The following is a 16471-nucleotide window of genomic DNA, read 5'->3' on the forward strand; positions in this document are numbered from 1 at the left end:
TATCTTTGTGTTGTAAGTTGGACTTGTCTGGCTTCTGAACTTTACAGGTCCAGTCTCCAGACAACCATCCAATACGTCTTATCATTCAAGATGGGTTGTCCAATTCTAGAGTCTCTTCACACGTGGCAGATATTATGCAGATTTGTTGCAAATTTTCCCAATTTATTTCGTTCAGGAAATCTACAGCAAATCTGCCACGTTTGAACAACCCTTACTATACAGTCGAATTACTTGTCTTCCCTCCTCTGAATGTCATTTCCTTTTGGTGACAGCAGCACCACATATTGCTTGGATTCCTTTGGTCTCCCTGGTTGGTTTGGTATTGTGGCTGTACTGTACACAAGTCCAGATCAAAAATGTGCAGCAGCCAATATCCATTGTCATTAGACTAAAAGAGAACTTGTCAAATTAAAATGCAGTCCAGTCTACAGACAATGCTAGGCTATATTCAATAAAAAAAAAAAAAAATACTGACCAAAATACAGTGGGTAAACTCAGCATTAGGACAGCTTCAAGGGGGCTACAGATCGGATGACCTATAATGATACATGTCACCTGTATACACAGCAGTAATACACTCATATGATGCCAGCCACAAAAAGTAATGTATGGATGCTGCTTCTGACAGCGCTAAACCTGCTTCTAACAAAGCTGAGTATCACCTGCCACTTAGGCCATGTTCACACTGCACATAGATGCTTCTGCAGCAGAGTCCCACTGAATTCGACAGGATTCTGCTGCTCAAATGTTTCTGGCATGGAAATTCCATTTTCTGTGTCCGCAGAAAGAATGGACACGTTCATTCTTTGTGCAAACTTCACACAACTGCATAACCGTCTATAAGATGCCGCATGCCTGTGGGGTCATGGTGCCGACATATTATGCCAGTGCCCCACAGTGTCCGGAATGTCTGCACGGAGAATTGTGGACATTCTGTCATGTGAACATAGCCTTAATATCTCCCACTACTAAGCCAGTCTCATTGCTAGTACATATGTATATATGTATCAATGTATATGAATAACCCCTATGTCTGCACCACATAAACTCCTACCTAATGGACCAAAATTCCGTCGTTCCTGAACCAGTGCATGGAAGAAGCAGAGTCCGAACAAGAGCTTTTGCCACATCTCTGGTTTCTGACAGCTGCTGAAGAAAACTGGGTCAGATATAGGGTCATTCAGATATGACCGCAGCAAATTTGCTCGAAGGCCCTTTGGGGGTTCGTTAGTCATTTTGATGCCATTCTGAAGGATGCTCACTGGAAACTTGTCTGAAGGGTAACTGGTCAGCCATAGCCTGAAACAAGAATTGTTACATTGGAGTAGGAAGTGTCAGACTGCATCTTAACTCTACCACAATACAATGGTATTTCTCTAAAATATCAAAATTTACATAAATTCGAAAAGCTTTCTTGTGGCTTTTATGAATTAGCATGACTATTCAATGTCTGCAAAAATCACTGTAACCTCTTTAAAATAGAAGAGTCACACATAACTATAGATAGAGAGCAAAATGGCATCAATGTCCCCGCAGCCAAAGAATAAAAATTACTTTTGCTCCTTAAAAGGGAAACTGCAGAGAGAACCGTAGCCAGCCAAGTATATTCTTGTTCTGTCTGTGCTTCTGTTAGTATTTTGCACAATGCGATATTTCCTTTCTTGCTTACTTCAGGGAACTTCAAGTTCTTCTAGACACCTTCTGGCCATTCCATTGCTGCCTCTAGTCACCAATTAAAGGGGTACAGCAGTCACGCCCCCTCCCATAGACTTGCATTGAGGGGGCATGGCCATGTGGAAACAGCATTCATAACATTTAGTTCCACGTTGGCCAGTGGAGTACCCCTTTAATGACACTACTATAACAGCAACAGATGTGGACCCATCTAGTTGACTTTGGGCCACACTTAGGAATTGAATCTATGTATTCTCTAGGTAATCATCATTTATTTCTACTCATGGATTTGGAAGCTGGACTTAGATGCTAGTAATAGGTCACTTCTCAAGAGTGGTCCTGGTGCGGGTGGCAGCTGGTCCAGCAGACTACAAGACACAGGTGCAACGAACCAAAGGGTCAGTAAAGGCAAGTTGGGGTCCAGTAATGGCTCATTGACAGGCACAAGACAGAGAAATCAGGCAGAACATTTGTGGCAGGCAGCTAGGCAGCATAGTCAGGAACAGGAAGAAGGGTCGTGGCAGGCTGCACAGATTTAGGGTCAGCAATCCACAGGAAAATCCAAACAGTACAGTAGAGTCCGACAGAGGCACAGTCAAGAGATCAGAAAAACAATTATACTGCTCAAACACAGGTAAGCTGGACCCCAGATTCTGCAGTTGCCTCATAGCAAAGTCTTCTTGTAGAGCTACACGCTACTTGATTTAGTTTCCAAAATTCATTAAAACAGGATGTGTTGTTGGGCAGCAGAAAATGTTATTAAAATGACAAGAATGACAGAGCTATAGATATACCATCATGTCATATATGTCTCCATTATAGTATTATATACCATATTCCCCACTTTCTTTTATCTTCCCTGCTAATAATTTACATGGCAGGGATGATAGGAGCTTTTTATGTTTTCCTGCTTACGCTCTTATCACTAACCTATTTGGGACATGCACAGGATGGATGACACCATAAAGCACATTGTTCTGCAGCACACACTGACACAAAAAGGAGATTTTTGTACTCACCGTAAAATCTCTTTCTCGTAGTCTTCATTGGGGGACACCTAACTGATGGGTATATGCTCCTGCCACTAGGAGGAGCTGACACTAGGAAAGAAAAAAGTCGACTCCTCCCTGGCCCGAAGCCCGAAAGAAAAAAACATCCGAAGGACCCTAGATGGAATCCCGGAAACAACCCAAGAAACGGAAAAGGAAGAAATGGGTGGGTGCGGTGTCCCCCAATGAAGACTACGAGAAAGAGATTTTACGGTGAGTACAAAAATCTAATTTTCTCGGTCGCTTTTCATTGGGGGACACCTAACTGATGGGACGTACCAAAGCAGTCCCCTAGGGTGGGAAAAAACAACCACCAGCGAAGGGGAGACAGTCAAAGACTGAATTTGCATGCCCGCAAGCTCTATAGACGAGTCCCCAGGTCGGAGACATACTAGGGCCAGAACAATGAGTTCCCGGAAGATCTCCCCTCCAAGGAGAAGGACCAAAACCCGAAGGGAAGGTCCATCCTCTGTAGAGACCCAAGGCACCTGGGTCTTAAAGAGAGACAAGGAAACACAGGAAAGAGGAAACAGGTGACCACGAAAAAAAATCCAGAAAGAAGGGAAGGAGAGCAGAACCGAAATACCACCCTTGTCAACGGATCGCTGAGGAGTCAGGGGCCGGCCACCATAATGTTAGAGAACTGAACCATCACCAAGGCTCAAGGAATCGGAGAGCCGCTTGAAAAGAAGGCACACCGCAGCATCGCAGGACAGAGTCCAAATCCAGGGGACCAACAGTGAGAGATCAGAGTAGACCTGAGCAGCCCCAAGAAACATCCCGTCAGAACGGGAATGGAGGAGGACCAATAAAAGCCCAGCTCGGACTGCCAGGGGCCGCATAGAAAGAAGTACTCCAGAAGACTGTAGCGTCAATGCAGAACAACTGATCCAGACAATAGGGGTAGAAGGCCATACAGAGCCCTAGGCGGCGATAGTGGACAGAAAGCACACAAACCTAGATTGTAAAATCCACTGTTGAATGCATCTTAGCAAAAACCAAATAGTCCCTCCAGAAGGGCAAACCCAAGGGAGGTTGAGACAACAACTCAAGTAGGAACCTATGACAAGCACCCTGGTCCCCGCATCCCAAGTGAAAAGGGGGAGCAGCAAGCGCGCTCGGCGCAGAAGGAGCAGGGAAAAGCAAATACTGTCCCAGGCCCCAGCAGCAACCCTCGCCGCCCGAAGGAGCCACCGGAGATCCAAGAGAGATCGGAGCCCCGAAGCCGGGCAAAAAATACAAGACCTGTTGAGGATTAGTCCAGACAGTGATGAGGAGATGCCAGAGTCACCCCGGACAAGAACACTCGGAAGGACAGGGAGGGGCTGAGCAGACAGACGCCCCAGCAGGCCCCATGGCAGAACAGAGGTGCTCAGCCGCCACGGAACTGCCAGGGCCGAAAGTCCCTGGGCGCACTCACTGAGCAAAAGGAAGATGGCTCTAACCTACAAAGCGGTCCTAGCCTATGTAGGACTCCACGACAACAGTGGCATACCAAGACCGTGGACACAGAAGAAAATGCAGACATACAAAGGACCAGCAGGAAAGGAGGTATGCCCACAGCAGACCAACAGTGCAACATAAGAAAGAGGAACAGTGCGATGCAGCTGTTGCTGCGAAAAGCCCTGGAACCCACAGACAAAAAACCCACACCCCATCTCCTAATGGTGCCAAACACCAAGCCTGCAGCCGCAGACACAGGAGATGAAGAAAGAATGTGGAGCAGGAAAAAGGCCGACACCATGTGACGTATAGGAAGCAAGGATCCTAAGAACCCACATGCACACGCTCTGCGGGACTGAACCCGGGAGAGAGACATCGGACAACAGCTGCAGTGGCAGCCGAATGTGGGAGGTGACCAGGTGGATTATAACACCGAGCATACACAGTCTGGCTCTGGGGCCAAGAGACCGTGGGTACGTCTGGTCCAGCACATGGAGACACACAGTGGTGGAAGATGACCCAGGGTAGCAGTCTGGCTGAGAAAGGGAACAGCCGGACCGGGGATAACCGAGCACCTACGACAAGAAGGAAGGGCGGGGGGGCCAATAAACCCTGCCCCCAGGAGAGAGATAGAGGGAAGCAGAGGGTCTGCCGAATGCATCCCTGACATCCGGTATAGTGTCCGTAGGACACGCTGGGTCAGGTCCACGTATACCACGCACAACAGTGGGGTACATGAAAACTAGCCGCCAAAAAACATCCGCCGTGGGGCACTCGGCAGAGGAAAACATGCAGACAACTGTCTGGCCAACCGGAGTGAGTCCTCAAGGGACAGCGAGTTGTCTCGGCGGAAACCCCACACTGTAGTGAGGTCGTAGAAGACCATCGCAGAAACACTGGAGACGTCATGTATAACAAGTGGTGCATGAAACCATGCAGACCACTACCTGGCTACAGGTATATGATCATAGAAGATGAATCATGTTATTGGCATCTCGCTCAGCAGAGAGGCACCGGAACTGCCGTCTCAGATACATCAGGCATGTGATGTATGACAGGCGGTGCAGTCAACCATACAGACCACTGCCTGGCTCACTGGTATGGGACCATAGCAGAGAAAGGAACACTCCGATGGGCGCCTCACACAATAGTGGGGAACCGAAAAGGCAGAGACACCATGTGGTTGATGCAGGACAGGCGGTGAAGACAACCAAGAAGACAAGTGTCTGGCGTACTGGTATGGGTCCAAAATAGACAACGATGCATCTCATCGGCACCTCACCAGCAATGAGGTACCGGAACCCAAGCTGCAGATACATAAGATACATAAGCCGTCTGAAGATTGACAGACGGTGCAGCAACCATGCAGATCACTGCTTGACCAGACAACCGTCATACCCTCGGCACTTCGCCAAGAAGTGAAGAACCGGAACCCCAGGCGCAGAGACATCAGCCGTGTGATGTATGACAGGTGGTGTATACAACCATGCAGACCACTGTCAGGCTAACTGGCATGGAGTCACCAAAGACAATTATGCATCCCATCGGTACCTACCCGGTAGAGTGGGACTGGAACACCAGCCTCAGAACAGCAGCCGGTGAAAGTATGACAGGCATTGTAGTCAACTATGCAGACCGTCGTCTGGCCTACTGGCATGGATCCACGGAAGACAACCATACATACCATCGGTACCTCGCTCAGTAGTGAGGAACCGGAAACCAGACGCAGATGCACCAGCGGTGAATCATGTGACCGGCAATGTAGGAAACCATCCGGACTACCGCCTGGCTGACAGGAATGATCCATAGAAGATGTCGCAAGGAGCCCTAAGGTCCTTAAGGCACATGTCACAAGGAGCCCTAAGGTCCTTAAGGCACATTGGGTCAGTTCTCCCTATACCGCACCCAGCAGTGGGTATCGGAACTGCAGCCCCATACACCTCAGCCGTGAGACGTGTGATAAACAGCAGAGGAAACCATGCAGACCACCGTCTGGCCTACTGGTATGGGCCCGGAAGGCACATCGAGTCAGTTCACCATATACCGCACTAAGCCTGTCGTGAAACAAATGACAAACGGCAAAGGAAAACATGCAGACCACTGTCTGACTCACTGGTATGAGTCCTGAAGACACATCGGGCAGACCTCCATATACCACACCCAGCAGTGGGGTATCAGAACTGCAGCCACAGGCATCTCAGCCATGAGACGTGTGAGAAAAGGCAGAGGAAACCATGCAGACTACTGTCTGGCTTACTGGCATGGGTCCAGAAGACACATGGGTCAGTTCTCCAGATACCGCACTCAGCAGTGGGGTATTGGAACTGCAGCCACAGGCATCTCAGCCGTGAGACGTGTGAGAAATGGCAGAGGAAACCATGCAGACTACTGTCTGGCTTACTGGTATGAGTCCTGAAGACACATCGGTTAGCTCCTCATATACCGCGCCCGGCAGTGGGGTATCGGAACTGCAGCAACAGAGACATCCGCCTTGAGACGTGTGGCAAGCGGCAGAGGAAAACCATGCAGACCACTGACTGGCGCACTGGTATGGGTCCTGAAGACATATCGGGACAGTCCTTCATATACCACACCCAGCAGTTGTGCCAGCCCACAGGTATGGGTGAATCGGTCCATCAGACACCTCGCACCCATAATGTCTAAAAAGCTGCAGGATTTTTTTTATTTTTTTTTGTAATTTTATTCCTAACTCCCGCAATCAGCGGGCAGCCTCAGGAGCGGCGGCGGCCGGAGCAGCACGCTTAAAAAAGTTTGATAAGCAGCATAGCTCCGAGGCTAATAGAAGCAGAACCCTTAGCTTATATACTATGCTTGGACTCCAACATATCAGTTGTGTCAACTGGTGCTTTACCCCTCTGAGCCAACTCTCGGCCTAGAGGTGGAGGGGGCGGAGCTAAACTCTGTTGGAAGGCACCGCCGGTATCGGATAATTGAAACCGAAAGCGGCCCGGATAGGAGAAGCTCCCGCCGGGCCGCAGCTTCGGGAGGCTGGTGAAACAAAACGCCGCCGCTTCCCGAAGAGGTGGAGGGGGCGGAGCTAAACTCAGTTCGAAGGCACCGCCGGTGCCGGATAATTGAAAACGAAAACGGCCCGGACAGGAGAAGCTCCCGCCGGGCCGCAGCTTCGGGAGGCCGGTGCACGAAGTGGCGCCGCCTCCGGAAAAAGCGGAGGGGGTGGAGCTAAACTCTGCTGGCACCGTAGTTCCGAAAACTAGAAGGGAGCATGGGGTGCAGAGCGCCCTTGGAGAGGAGGATGAACCCCTCACTGTCCAGGCTCCTCAAAACAGCCCCAGAAATAATAGAACACAACTGCTAGTATTGCTAGGGGAGAAGGAGGGGGAGGGATATACTTAACCGACCATCTTTACATACTCACCTGTCTTCACATACTCACCTGAGATGTCTTCAGCCAGCATTTTAGTCACCTGCATCACGTCATGCTGCTACGGCCCAAGACGAGCAGGGAAAATAGGGGGACCTGGACCCACGGTGCAACCCCAGGCGCTGGTCATTGGCGGGAAGGGGTTGACGGTGCATTGGAATCTTCGTCAATGTCCCGTGCCCCTTAGCCGCATATGGGGGAACAGGAACGCCATGCTCCTGAACCCCCACATGAAAAAGGGAAACAAAAAGGAATAAAGAACCTAACTAAACAGCCCTTACTAGAAAATAATAAAAAGACAAGTTCTGGAGAGCTCCAGACCTATGTGTCTACCTCCTAAGTGACACTAGCTAAAACTGGTTGCCTCACTACAGGTGGGCGGGTATATCCTGCCAGGGAGGAGTCGACTTTTTTCTTTCCTAGTGTCAGCGCCTCCTAGTGGCAGGAGCATACCCATCAGTTAGGTGTCCCCCAATGAAGAGCGACCGAGAAAAGGACATTTCTTGTTCACAGTGGATTATTTTATGGGTCATGCTGCAATGGCATACCTGAACTTCTCATTTGTAGTCTCAGGCACAATAGTTTCTTCGCAGATCTTTTCCAGGGATGGCATCCAGCTAGTGGCCAGGTGACAGTTCTGAAGGATGACCCAGGTCCCCTCTTTGATGGCCTGATTGATCATTCTTGCTGCGATTGGCCCTTGACCTTGTCCCAGCGAAATGGTCTGGATGTTTTCTCCTCCCATGCCAAGGTCATCAGCAAACTTTAATAAACCTGAGGGATTAAGTTAAACAAGAGCAAAGGAATTATAGAGTAACTGGACTAAGAAGTCATTCTGTCAGCACTGTACTGGGTATAACTGGGCTATGTGGTCTGATTCTATAGCCTGAACTGATGTTTTTGCAGAAGTAGCCCATAAAAATAAATATATGTTTACCAGTAGTTGTGAATAAAGCTTACAGACCATATATTGGTCTATCTAGAAGCAGGAATCAAATTATTGGGTGGACTGGACCAGGTAAATACATTCTCTTCAGCCATTACCTGGACCAGGGTGGAACAAGCCCAGCAGAGAATACTCTGGTGGGTTATAGTTCTTACAAGTTAATACAGTGATTACCAACCGGGGTTTCTCTGGTTCCCCTCAGGCCCTGCCTCTGGGGTACCAGGACACTCAGGCTGATGCAAGAAAAGTGCAGTTTTGTGCCCAGTGTTTCCCCCACATATTATATTTAAATACAAAAGAACAATTTAGATGAAGTAGATAAAACTTCCAAAATGTGTTCTTGTTTTTAGTAAAATACCTATGCAGGTAACACAGTCAACAAACATAAAAAGACCATACATGGATACATATACAAACACTCGAAAAAAATTTGGGGTGAGAAAGATATAATAAAGGCCCCATAAAAGTGGAGAAAAGTAGCACTTCATGATCAAGCACAGCTTTCAACCTCCAGTAGCAATCGTGCACTGATCTTTGCCCAGGGGGAAGCAAAACCACATAAATTGGCATTTTCTGGAGGGATGAATGCCAGGTTTATGGGGGCTGCATGCCAAATCATAAATAGCCTATAAGATCTAAATTATTATATGTTTATTCTAGATAGATGGAGGGCAGGTTCTCAAAATCATTTCCTATGGTGGGCCCAAAGTAGCTTAGCCTGATGCCGGCAGAGGGTCACTCTTAATGAACACTACATACAAAAATTACAGGACTACATGGACTTTTGTTACTAGATATGTGCAATGCCTCCCCGTAATGACAACCCATTTGTTGTACAAACAAAACCAGGGCTCTGTAGTCCAGTGAAATGCTAATTGAAGCACGCATCTGATTTATGTAGCAATAAAAAAGCAACATTTCCATTCATTTCTTGTTTCACCTGCCTTTTCGTTCCAAGAATTCATGCATAAGACACAGGGCACCCAAGTTGTTCAATCAAAAAGTTTTTTTTTTTTTTTTTCCAAAGAACTATTATGCTAGGAAATGCAAACCCATGCAAATGATTCATGTTATTATGCGGAAATACAAGGGTATATAGATCGTGCTGTGATCCAGGATTGAAGTGTTTGCAGTGTTACGGGCCATGGTGGGATGAAAATTACAGATTCTGTTTTACAATCTGTGAGGAGGTGGAAATACACTTATGACCATGAATATCTTTAACAGATGGAGAGGCTTTTCGCATAAAAATATGCAAAAAAACTACAGAAAATATAATTTTATAAGGAAAATTATTGAAAAAAAAGGAAATTGGATGGAAGTATTGGTCTTTTTCTGCCTCCAATATGTTTTTGTTATAGCACACATTGAATAATACAATTTATGATATTTAACCCCAAAAATTTTTATATCTCCTTTTTTTTAACTCTTTTTATCTAGACAATACTTTATGTATATAAGTTAGTTGCTTTCTGGTAAACAAACGTAGTTTTCTGGTTAACAAAGGTAATTTGTAAGGTAGCTATGAACATAAGGATGTTTAAGGGCAATGACATGTAAATGTTATGATATATTTTTTAGATATATTTACACAGCAGGTTTATTGCAGCATTCATTTTTTGTGACAGCCCAATTCATATTTTTTTTGTAGCAAAAGTTTTTGCAATAAATTTGTTGTGTCAGGGGGCGTGGTCTGGACGCTGACTGAGATGGCTGCTTGAACAGAGCGCTCCTGCACAAGCATCCTTTATTAGCATTTAAACCTGCCGCCAGCGACTAAAAGCTACCCTAAAGTGTGGGCGAACAGAATGGCAACATCGGGCAGAAAGCGGAACTCTAAAACGGGAAGATTTAAGCCCCTACAACACTTTTTCCCGGCCGGCATGCAACGGCAGAGGCCTGGAGAAGATGGCGCCGCGGCCCGCGCTCACCTACAGTCGCAGCTGCAGAGCCAGGCAGAGAGAGCGAGAGACTGCAGCTCTGGGAACACGCCGCAGACGAGCCCAGACGGCCCGAGACGCCAAAAGCTGAACCACCGGCTGTCCTTCGAGATCCCGGAGCACTGGAGCTCACCGGACGCCCAGGTGCCGTTGCGGGCTGGTGAGTTCTCTGTGGGGAAGGGAGGCGGCCATACTAGCGAACCCTGGGCGAATGGAGGGGAGGGAGTTCGTGAAGTTGAAATAGGGCTGAATCCTCCTGAATCTCCCCAAGTCAGCCCGCTGAAACAGCGCCCTAGACTGCAGTCTCCTGGGACCCAATCTGACCCACTACCTAGTGCGGACCTGAATACCTTGCCTGACCCTGATCTCTTTAAGGCGTACCCTACCTCTAATACAGTGGTCTCTGATACAACGCTCAAGGAGATGCTCCTGATGTTTCGCACTTCTCTGCACAGAGACCTAACCCAGATTGTGCACCCTTTGAGATCATCTGTGCAGGTCCTGGAGCAAAAAATGAACTTCACAGAAAACAATATGGTGACATTTGCAGAAACGCATAACGTTCTGGCGGAGGCTCATGATACCCTGGAGGATAAAGTATCTGCATTACAAGCTAAACTCATAGACTCTGAGGACCGGAATCGCCGTAATAATGTTAAATTCCGCGGCATTCCAGAATCCGTGACGGGTCCCCAGATCCTGCCATTTGTCAAGGAACTGACTAGAAATTTATTACCAGATATGGAAGTTTATGAGTACAGCATTGACCGTGCACACAGAGTGCCTAAGCCGCGCTCGCTGCCTGATGATCTGCCAAGAGATGTACTGGCGAGATTTACATTCTTTCAAACTAAGGATAAATTGCTCCAGTTTTCGAGGAAACACCCCTCGCTCCCAGTTCCGTATAGCAATATTCGGATGTATGCCGACTTGTCTGCAGCAACTTTACAGGCCCGGAGGGATCTTAGCCCTCTCACAGGACTGCTCCGAGACCTGACTGTCCCCTACAGGTGGGGGTTTCCTACTAAATTGTTGATTGTACGCCAAGGGAAGACTTATGCCATTTCCTCTGTGGATGAGGGCATGGATATGCTTAAGTCATGGGGCCTTCTGGACGATGCACCTACAGGCGACCTACGTTCCGAAAATCAACCACTGAGAGCCGGCCCTCCTCCTCCTCCTGCTGATGATAGAGATCCTGATGGCTGAGTTCCTGATAAGCAAGTGATGCTGTGCAGAATGACTTCTGTATTTGATTGATTGTCCTTTTTGTTCCACGTTTACCCCAGAGCTGGCATCGTTTGTTGTGATTCTTGCCGCCAAGTTGTCCACTACCTTTCTTATTTGGTTCTTCCTTTTTCCCTTTCTTATTATTTTGCTCAACTCAGATAGCTAAGTCCATATTGCTATTATCTCTGATTGCATTGCTGTTAGTTGTGACATCCCCGTCTGGTGTCTGTAGGCACCAGTCGGGTTTTTAATCTTGTGGGGAGGGAGTTCAGTTGTCCGTCTCCGAGGTCGACTACTGTTGACACTGTAACCTCAAAATGGGAATTGATGTAATTTCACTGAATGTGAATGGACTTAACAGTCCATACAAGAGGCAGTTTCTGTGGAAGGAGCTGGAGAGATGCAATGCGACCATTGCTTGCATTCAAGAAACGCACTTGTCCTCCACCAACACTCCCCAGCTTCGACACAGAAAGTACCCACATGTTATCCACTCCACTTACTCTTCCAAAAAGAGGGGTGTACTGATTGCAGTTAGAGATAGTGTTGCCTTCCAGATTACAAAGTGTATTATTGACCCGCATAGTAGATATGTCCTATTGGTATGCTATATTGACAATGTCGAGTACACAATTGTTAATCTGTATGCTCCAAATTCTAGACAAAGCCGGTTCCTGAGGAAGGTGTTCAGACTCCTTGATCTTCACAAAAGAGGTGAGGTCGTAGTGTGTGGGGATTTCAATTCGATCTCTAATCCCACTGTGGACCTGTCGGATCAATCCTCCCATAGATCTTTCTCCCTTAATTCCCTACTGGGCGACCAGGACTTGTTTGATGTTTGGAGGCTGCAGCATGCCACAGAGAGGGATTATACATACTTCTCCCCCAGATTTCGCTCTTACTCACGTATTGATATGATACTAGTGAGCAGGTCTCTCCTTGATAAAACACTAGACACGTCCATAGGACAAATTACTTGGAGCGACCATGCCCCTGTAAATGTATCATTCTCAGAGCAGTCTCCAAAACATAGTGACTTCGTTTGGAGGGCGAACACACACATTATCTCACATTCAGAACACTCCAAGAAAATTGAGTCTGCCCTGTTAGACTATTTCTCCCTAAATGATTCTCCTACTACTGACAAAAACACGATATGGCTGGCCCATAAGCCAGTTATCAGAGGCACCTTCATACAGTTAGGTTCTATCCTCAAACGTCAGCGGACTACTCAAATTACGACAGCTATTGATCGCATTGCTACATTGGAAGCTATACATAAAGGAGTTCCCTCGCCACAAACTTTGACAGATTTGATGAACGAGCGTATGCATCTCCGTAGGCTTCTATTGTATCAATGTGAAAGGAGCTTTAAAAAGACTAGATTAAAGTATTATTCTCACGATAACAAACCGGGTTCTCTATTAGCAAAGAGGATTAAACCAGCTCACCTCAAGCAACGAATAGCTTGTATCAAACACCCGCTATCAGGTACACCTGTGGCCTCTCCTAGAGGTATAGCTAATGCCTTTAGAGATTATTATGAGAAGCTTTACAACTTGCACACGGACTTGAACACCCCGCAGCCGACCCAGGAGGCCATTGATGGCTTCTTGTCCACCATACGGCTCCCTCGGGTTGACAAACCCGTGCTCGACTCCCTCAATTCACCGATTACTCCTGCAGAAATTCTAAAAGCGATCAACTCGCTCCCAGTGAATAAGGCGCCAGGACCTGATGGGTTGCCTAACGAATACTACCGTAAATTTAGTGGGATTTTAGTCCCTTACCTGCTGAGGGTGTTTGGTGGGGCGATGGAGTCGGGCACTTTACCCAAAGAGATGTTATCGGCCCTTATCACAACCATCCCCAAGCCGGGTAAGAGTACTGAACAGACATCGAATTTCCGCCCTATTTCGCTGCTTAACAGTGATGTGAAAATTTATGCGAAAATACTAGCGGAACGTCTAAAACCAATTATTCCCCAACTGCTACATAGGGATCAAGTGGGGTTTACTAATGGCAGACAGGCCCCAGATAATACGAGAAAGGTGATCTCTCTTCTCCAACATTGCGAACATTACAAAGTCCCGTCTGTTTTCCTGACATTGGATGCCGAAAAGGCATTCGATAGGGTGAACTGGCGATATGCTTTCTCAGCGCTCCGTTCATACGGATTTTCGGGCTCCATTGTGACGGCGATTGCAGCATTGTACTCTAATCCGGCGGCGCAAGTTTTCACCAATGGAGCCCTATCTAACCAGTTCACCCTGTCGAATGGGACCAGACAAGGTTGTCCATTTTCCCCTTTGCTGTTCACACTATCCATTGAACCACTGGCCCAGGCCATTAGAGAGAATCCCAATGTCAAAGGTATACGGATAGGACCGACTGAACACAAACTGGCGCTCTTTGCCGACGATGTGATGCTGACCTTGACGGACGCAGAGGACTCCTTACCTCACCTATTCTCGACCATAGAGACATTTAGCGCACTCTCCTACTATAAACTGAATACATCCAAATCCCAGATTATGCCAGTAGCCTTAAATCCCCGCCTTATCTCCTCCCTACGTAAAAAGTTTCCGTTAGACTGGCAACCTTCCGCACTATCCTACTTAGGTATCCGCCTTACCCACCCTACAACTAAACTGTTCCATAACAATTTCTTGCCACTTGCCCAATCCCTGTATAGCTCCATGCAAGACTATGCCAAATCTATACCTTCATGGTTTGGGCGACTGGCAACGTTTAAAATGATGCTGCTTCCGAAACTGTTGTACTTATTTAGAACTATCCCGATTATTCTTCCTAAAAAGTATCTCTCTGCCCTTGACAAACACCTCTCACGATTTATCTGGCAAAACAGAAGACCTCGCATTGCTAGACGCATAATGACCTTACATAGGAGAGGGGGGGCCTCGGCTTACCGCACTTGGAGGACTACCTAATGGCATGCCATTTGGATCACATTACCAATTGGTGGTCTAACAATACTGAAAAATTATGGGTGGAGGTGGAGTCCTACTCCTCCCTTCCTATCTCTCTGAGATCCCGCATGTTATTACAATTGAGGGGTCGACAGCCCCCCAAGTCGCACCTCCTGTCTGTATCTTCATCTGATGCAGCTTGGAGGTATGCTCTGCGTCAAAACTTATTTTGCATCCCCTGCCCTCTTAAGACCTTCTCACTTGACTACCTAGAATACCTGATCCCGGACCTGCAGATTCGTCATTGGGAAACATATGGCATTTTCAATGCCCAAGATCTACTGTCCCCAGAGGGAGATGTTCATTTTCCCACCTTACACGCTACTTTTCACGTTCCCCATAGGGAATTCTATAAAAGCTTACAAATGCGTAGTCTGCTGACTAGGGACTTCTCTTCCCAACACCAGATCCCGAGAGACATACTCACTTATCTAAACAGGGACTCGAAAAAGGGTATTACCTTCTTTTATAATGTTCTCCATGATAAATGTGCCTTATCCAAACATCATTACATGACAAAGTGGGAATCTGATCTGGGGAAGGATTTTACGCTAGAGCAGTGGTCCACTGCGCTGAACTACTCACGTACACTGTTCAGATCTACGAACCATCAGGAAGCTGTATCAAAAACGATTTATAGATGGTATTACACACCCTCCAGACTCCATCTCATTGACAATACTGTTTCTAACTTGTGTTGGCGTGGTTGTGGTGGGGTTGGCTCACTCCTCCACACTTTATGGGAATGCCCTCGCCTCAAGGATTTATGGAAGGGGATTGAAATGCTATCCACCAAAATGCTGCAGTCTCCGAACACCCTTGCCCCGGAGGAGGTCCTTCTCCTCATGAACTTTGATACGGTCCCTTGTGAGGTGCGATATCCTCTTGCCCACTTATATATGGCTGCCAAATTACATATAGTCAGAAACTGGAAATCGGAAAAAATTCCCTCCCTCAGTGAAGTAGTCAACCTCTTGAACCTCATCTGTAACTATGAAAAGACTTTCTCCTTAGCTACATATACGCATGACAAATTTCTGACTCGATGGAAATCTTGGATGTCAACTCCCCATTATACGTAGTGTTCTCACCTAGGCAGATGACAACTTAGGTCTGAACTTCTGTACTCTTATTATGTTCTATAACTTAGTTCTTGATCTATTTGGAACCATAAGTGATGTGCTACATGATCTGGTAAAGTAGCTCACACCTTTATTATTATTATTATTGTTATTTTATTTTCTGTTCTAACCACAATTTGCTATATTCTCACAGATGTTAGCATGGTTTCCTCAGAAGTGGGAATCTTAAGATGTAATGTTGTGCTACTCATTCTTTATAATATGATTGAATCCTGTCTAATTCTGTGACGTTTGATAACAAGTGAAAAACCAATAAAAAACTTTGAATTAAAAAAAATTTGTTGTGTCAGAATATACCCTCAGGGCTTATTTACACTTGCATAGTCAGGACCCATAGGGACACAGCCCATCTTGGTCTTGAAGAAACAGTCCATTTTACCAATTGTACTTTTTAATGAATCCTTTCATTTTACCATGAAATATACAATAAAAGAAATATTTTCTTTGTGGGTGGAAATTGAAAAACAAATATTGAATTTTTTTTTTTTTGGGTGGGGGGGCTGATTGTTTTTACGTAGTGCACTTCATGTTAAAAATGACAAGTCCTCTTTATTCTCTGGGTCAATGCGATTAAAACGATACTCAATTTATAATGTTTTTATTGCTGTACTACTTTAAGTCAAACTTTTCTACAAAATCAGTATGCCTAAAATT

General features: G+C 46.5%; 1 protein-coding gene across 3 annotated transcripts in view; it reads right to left on the reverse strand.

Annotated features, from left to right (window-relative positions):
- Positions 1–16471, reverse strand: part of DNAH3 (dynein axonemal heavy chain 3) — a 536740-nt gene that overhangs the window by 17315 nt on the left and 502954 nt on the right. For all 3 annotated transcript variants that reach the window (XM_056535450.1, XM_056535451.1, XM_056535449.1), the window contains exons 53-54: positions 8118–8343; positions 1055–1299 (exon numbers count right to left, since the gene is read on the reverse strand). In XM_056535450.1, the coding sequence (XP_056391425.1) occupies positions 1055–1299; positions 8118–8343 (471 nt within the window). The remainder of the gene's footprint in view (positions 1–1054; positions 1300–8117; positions 8344–16471) is intronic.

This window comes from Hyla sarda, chromosome 8, assembly GCF_029499605.1.
Source record: "Hyla sarda isolate aHylSar1 chromosome 8, aHylSar1.hap1, whole genome shotgun sequence".
In the NCBI taxonomy this organism is placed as follows: Eukaryota; Metazoa; Chordata; class Amphibia; order Anura; family Hylidae; genus Hyla; species Hyla sarda.